This window comes from Nothoprocta perdicaria, unplaced genomic scaffold, assembly GCF_003342845.1.
Source record: "Nothoprocta perdicaria isolate Ctin4 unplaced genomic scaffold, notPer1 scaffold_2, whole genome shotgun sequence".
In the NCBI taxonomy this organism is placed as follows: domain Eukaryota; kingdom Metazoa; phylum Chordata; class Aves; order Tinamiformes; family Tinamidae; genus Nothoprocta; species Nothoprocta perdicaria.
The window spans coordinates 10564832-10571228 of NW_020455204.1; the positions used below are offsets into that span (position 1 = coordinate 10564832).

Sequence of the window (6397 nt, forward strand, 5' to 3'; positions counted from 1 at the left end):
ACCCAAAGGAGGAGGAAAACTGTAGATATGTCAAGCCTTGTGACTCTTTCTTGCCATAATAAGAATTTCCTCATGGTGAGTCTTTAGTTTTGCCATCTTAGTTTTACCCAACGTGCAGTCACCTGCAGATTTTAAACTGGATAGGTAAGAGCTGTAGAGTGGAAATCCCATAAGAGTTTAATCATCCCCATGAAGGGATGATGATGATGATGATGATGATGATGCTCAATGAAGGTTTCAGGCTCCTGATGTACCATTATACAAAGACAGGTAAGACAGATTTAGTACCTAGAAGAGGTGCTTTCTCTTTTACTTGCCAGATGGCAACGGAAGGTCTGAGTGTGTCATGAATTATGCTGAAATGTGGAAAGAGTCTCAAAAAAGAGACAGGCTCAGGCATATGAGTTGCCATAAGGTAGCAAGCTAGCTAACTCAGATATAGCAGATGTAGCTTGATAAAAACTTAAATGCTACTTAATTCTACTTCTTGCACTGAAGAACCATAAGATTAAGCTTAAAAATGGAAACTACTTTTTCTTTAAAATTCCTGTGGAAAACAAGTGTCTATTTTTGCTAATTTTTAGTATTAATACTGAAACGGTCCTCATCAAATTGGAGTTTCTGTTAAAGGATACTTTGCTTGCAGAGAAACCTATAACAATTCCCATTTAAAAATGTCCCAGTTCAAAAATGTAAGGCACAGCTAAGACTCTCACCTTCCACAATAAAGAAATAAACCAATTAATCCATCATCATCTATGCATTTAATTCTGTCACGACTGTGCTCTTTGTGAACATTCATACATTCAACCTTAATGTCTCCTTAACAGTAAAAAAAGTACAGAGATAACTCCACTATATAAGTAAAAGAAGCTGGAAGTACAAAAAGACTAAGGACATTTTCAAATGCAAAAACAAAAAAAAAAAAAAAAAAAAAGACTTCTGGAACTTACAAGTATTTGGAAAGGCAGTGTCAAAGAGTTTCATTCAAGAGTGCATATGGGGGGAAGTGACAGACTAATAAACATGGGTGAGAGATTCTCAGGTTTTCTGCCTGAGAAACTGCTCTTGGCCTCTCCAGGACTACTTCACATTGCTCAATCCAGGTCTGGGAGCTTGCACCAAAAATTCTAAGTGCACTGGTCTTTAAAATAGAATTCAAATTTGACTCGACAGCCTGAGAAGGGATTTGTAGATTCAGTGTAGATTCAGTTGAGGAAGCATTATTTGGGATAAAGCTGTGTGTATTCCTTGCATTTGGATACGGCTCCCATGCAGCAATTTAAACGGCTATGTAGGCAGATTTTTCACCTGCATCAGCTTGGCAAAAGACAGTATGAGACCTTTAGTCCTTCTTCATTTATTCTGCACCAAAATAGCAGCGAGAAGAGTGAGGGTGAGATGCATATTCATTCCTCAGGGTACCGGATCTGACTTCCTAGTGATTCCAAGGCCTTTCCTCTTCACAGTGTGCTTGGTTTATTGTCAGGTTACAGAACATTTGAATATTGAAGAAGTGAACCGTGTGAAGATGGCTGCTCCTGTGAAATTATTGGAGCCTCCACTTAATGAGCCGCAGTCTGATTTTGAAAAGCCATCTCAGGAAGGGGCAGAAGAAAGCAAAAAACCACAGCTCAACTATGAGCTATTCTCTGTTGCTAAAGAAGATCTCCAGTTCCTTCAAGAGAAGGGTAAGAAGCTAGAAGAGATGGGAACATATAGAATTAACTGTGTATATGAGAACATATACAAAATGATGACTGTTGAGAAAGCAGGAAATGCTTCAGTATATGATTTACCAGTAATATAGCCTGATTTATTGCCTGGTATTTGACATTCCTAGGCCTGGCTGTTTTTAATGATTTATTTTTGATGTGTAAAGCAACATGTCCAACATCATATCTGGCACCTCACTGAAGAGAATCATGAAACAAGGAACTATGGAATCAGATTTCCCTCCTGGTCTTCAAAGTGAGATGCTTTTGTTTTAAATGAGGAAGATAAAGGAGGGAAGCTTGCATTATTCTGGGGATTTTGGTATCTAAGTTAAAAAATATTGTTTTTACTCATTTATGTTTGTCCTCAAGCGCTCCCAAGTGAGATTTTTTTTTTAGGATTTTCCAGGGAACAGACCAGATGGTTTTAACTCACTGATTATTAAAGAGTACAAAGTAGTAAGCCATCTGGCTTTACTATATACCTAAGATATGTAAGCATAGGTATAGTTTATTGTTATAACTTAGTTATAACTTTTAAATGCTAGTTGAACCCGAGCATATCATTTGATTTGAATTAAACCTTCTAGCCTGTCCTTTGCAAGAGGTCAAATGTTCATAATGTTCTCGTGTGACTTAAAAGCTTGGTGAAGGTTTCAGTTCTTTTTTTGACTATAGTATCAAAGCTATGGACAATAGTATAAAATTAATATTGATGATGCAGAAAATATCAAACATGATGGATTTCTAGCCCTTTTGTAGTACCAAACACAATGAAAACCCTGCTCTTGGTATTGCACAGCTTGGATTTTGTTCAAACTGTAATACACGCGCTCATCTTTAAATTGCTACTATAGGGATGCTTAAGTTACTCAGTAGCTACTTTGTGCCTTCCCCAAAATATTTACTGGCTCCTCCTATTCCTTTCTTGCTTACAACAATACTCAGGACTCTGTTCTCTTGTTCATACTCTTTCACAGGAACTGTATTTTATGTTGTTTTCCTTCAGGTGACAAAACCTGTTTTTTTTAATTACACTAAATGTAAATGTGTGTCTTAATAATGTAACTGAATAGAACTGTTAGCTTCAATGTACACGTATAAAAGAATTGTCTGTTATTATTGGGAGCAAATTATTTTTTTCTACCCACAGCAGTTGATAGACTTGAGGAAGAAACAGAGAATCCTGAAGAGGAAGGTCCTGGGCATACAGAAGTGCCTAAGGTATCATCAGGACATCAAAGGGAAGGCATCTTCCAAAACAGTGACCTAGCTTGTCAGAAGGGTGAAATGTCTCAAAAAAACAATTTAGAAAGACCCTCTGAGAACAAAAAGACAGGGGTCTCCAGAAAGAGATGCTGTAATTTAAGAGACTTACGAGACACTGCAGTCTCAGAGAGAACCTCACAAGAACAGAGTCCTCACCAGTGCACTGTATGCAGCAAGAGCTTCAGCCGCAGCTCCAACCTCCTCCAGCATCAGCGTGTCCATGCAACAAAGAAGTCCTACGATTGCATAGAGTGTGGAAAGAGCTTCAGCCGCAACTCTGCTCTGAGTCAGCACCGTGAGGTGCACCGCGGCGAGCGCATGTTTCAGTGCACGGACTGTGGTGACCACTTCACCCGCAGCTCCAGCCTCACTCTCCATCAGAAAACTCACCTGGGGGAGAAACCTCACGTGTGCAAACCATGTGGGAAGCGCTTCCGCAATGTTCTTGAGCTGATGTCTCACCAACAGCTACACACCTGACCTCCGTGTGGTCCCTTGGGCTGCTGCAAACAGAAACCACAGGCATAAAGGAAGGGGCAGTGCCTCCACAGGACTCTAAAAGCTTTTGTTCATCTGGTCAGTCTAGAAGACAGGGGCAGGTCATGCCCAAGATTTACAAAGCAAAGAGGCACCCCCTAATTCAAAGAGCCTGACTGACTGAGTAGGTCAGCCAGTTAATTTACAGTTTCCCGTGGATGAGGAATGAGTTCACTTTCTTCTAACACATAAGCTTCTGCTGGGGTGGAAGTAAGAGTTGGTTTTTATTTAAAAGACAGTACTTGAGAGAGCAATAGCATAAATTACAAGCTGAAGATACATGTAAGAGCTTGGCTGATACCCTTTCAGCTCAGAATTCAGCTACAGGATGCTTTTGTGCTGATTTCTTTTTCTCCCTATGGCTTTATGGCTGATAGGTTAAAAAATATTTTCTAAATTCACTTTCTTGGTGTATTTGAGTGTGGACTAATATCTGTGGACCAGATATCATACTAAATGGAGACAGATGAGCTTAGCAGTTTCATGAGCAATCTTTTGTGAAAGCTTGAATAGCCCAGTCCTTAGCTTTTGGAGGGAAGATTTCCAAAAACCTCTGGGGCTTAGAAATCTTTTCACCTTTTAATAGAATTTGAGTTCCTAACTTCATAAAGGCACTTCTGATTATCCCTATTGTAACCATGCAGGATTTCTGAAAAGATCATTGCTAAACCAAATGCCAAATTAAGCCATTCTTTCCCGCTCAGTGCTAATATCTCTTAAGTCCTTGGCATAAGGAGAAAGATTGGTTCTTTCTAGTGGTTCCACTAGGTATCTTTGATTCCCAGCTTGCCTCAATAACATCTAGCCAAGGAAAAAAGAATGGTTTGAGAATTGGACCTAAATCTCAAGAGATGAGACTAGTGTCTCTTGTATCATGGTACACACACTTTCAGAAATTGTACTTTCTATCATCCAAGTAATTTTTCAGATATTTTCTTCCTTATAGTATGCTATTGGTAGCTGTGGTAAGACTAAAGTTGTTTTCTCCCTTTTCTTAAGAGAAGACTCTTAAATCTTCCAGGGAGACATTGAAGATAAATTAATCTCAGAATGGAAACTATCTTAAAAAGTTAGCTATTTTATATCTCATTGAAAGTAGAACTACTATTGTTTTCTGAGGGTTAAGAATGGTTTTTTATGGTTTTGTATGGAGTCCATACGTAAAGATGTACTTTGTTAGGGCACATATTAAGATTGCAGAACAAAGAAATATGAGTTGTGGACTCATATTATGAGCTCTGGACAGCTCTGAATGGTGTCAGAATAAAGGGATACTGTCTAGCAATGTCTCCTCCCAGTCCTTAGCATGACAAGGCCCATCTGAACTCCTTCTAATCGGGAACCCATTCAGAGTCGGGCAAGCTGCCTCTCCTCTTAATAAATCTCCCTCCCAAGTCTTAGGCTGGCCTTAGATGTGTGCCTTTGGTCACTGTATGTCTCAGGATGGTGAATTAGAAAGAGCATGGAAAAGATAGTAATTCTAAATTTTACCAAATTTAAATAGATTTCAGTGCCTAAGGTTGAAGGCAGGGTCAAACTAATACTCACTAATTCAGTTTAGCAAAATTCATTTCACAGAAGGCATTTCTGCTATTTTCAAATGAGAATGTGTTCATCAACATTGTCCAAGTATTTAATATTCTTTTTATTTTTAAACCTACTGAAAAATAGTTCGTAGAATGGGATGTGTTGACTATGGGAGGTTTAGAATCCTGATATTTACTGCATACTTTTGACACCACATGGAAGTAATGTGTTGACACTTTTTTAAATTGCCTTATGAAAGGAGATATTTTCACTCCTAGGTTTTTATCTTATTTGGAACAGGAACACTCTTTTGCCTTTGTCTTCTTAATGTTTTCCCTTCTTTGCAGATGGTCTCTTACATTCCACACTCCAGTTCCTTTATCTTTTACCCCCATTTCTAATGCCATATCCTATGGCCAAGTTGTGACCCAGTCAGATGGTAGCCACATTTTTTTTTCCCCTTCCTCCTCCCTGCGTAAAACAATCAAAGACCTGAACACATAGGGAAGAGAATATCTGCTGAGTTCTGCCCAGATCACTGAACGGTCAGCAGCAGAGTAAGGGTCACTCCACTTCCACTGTTCTGGACTAAATGTGGATGAACCATGCATGAATTTAGGTTCTAAAAAAATGTTCAGCCTTTGTGAAAACCCTTATCATTGCAAAACATTTTATATAAGAAAGTGTCAGATAACCTTAAGCATGGAAGAGATGCTCTCTGTGTTGCCTTTAACGAATAAAACTATAACCAAAGCAAAAGTTGGAGGTTTTTTTTCCCTATAATACAAGAAAAAAAAATAGAGAACATGTAAAAAGGGCCTGGATCTTTCGTTGTAGCTCTTTCAGGGTTAATAGATTGTCCTATCTTTTTATTTTATTTCAAATTAGTACGATTACTTCTTTGCTACTTTTAATTTATAGCTCTCTCTTATACATGTGTACATTTTTGCTTTTCTAAACTCTACTTATTAAATTAGCATATTTCAGAAAATGAATCTATAAGGTAGTCTTAGTCAGCTTGATTTCTTGAATTATTTCCTAACTTCCTATGAAAATACAATTATCACTTTTGATTGCTCTTAATTAAATGACAAAAGTGTTTAATAAATTAAGTAGCTTCAGCTCATATTGCCTTTTGATGTACAGGCTTAATTCCCATTCACATCAATAAAGTTTTTGCTTCCAATATTGAAGAAAATAATTTCTCTTTTTTTATTTCTATACTATAGATAAAATTCCTATATTATGTCCTATATAGCATATTCCTATATTATATATATATAATATATTCCTATATTATAGATATAATTCATTCCTAATATGATATAAAGCTTTCAGGTGGTTGAAGA

At 37.7% G+C, this 6397-nt stretch overlaps 1 protein-coding gene across 1 annotated transcript; it reads left to right on the forward strand.

Annotated features, from left to right (window-relative positions):
- The first annotated feature begins 200 nt into the window (after positions 1-200).
- On the forward strand, positions 201-3464 carry LOC112945829 (zinc finger protein 22-like). Its single transcript, XM_026037501.1, has 3 exons — positions 201-270; positions 1470-1691; positions 2869-3464. The coding sequence occupies exons 1-3, from the start codon at positions 201-203 to the stop codon at positions 3462-3464; spliced, it is 888 nt and encodes a 295-aa protein (XP_025893286.1).
- The last annotated feature ends 2933 nt before the right edge of the window (positions 3465-6397 follow it).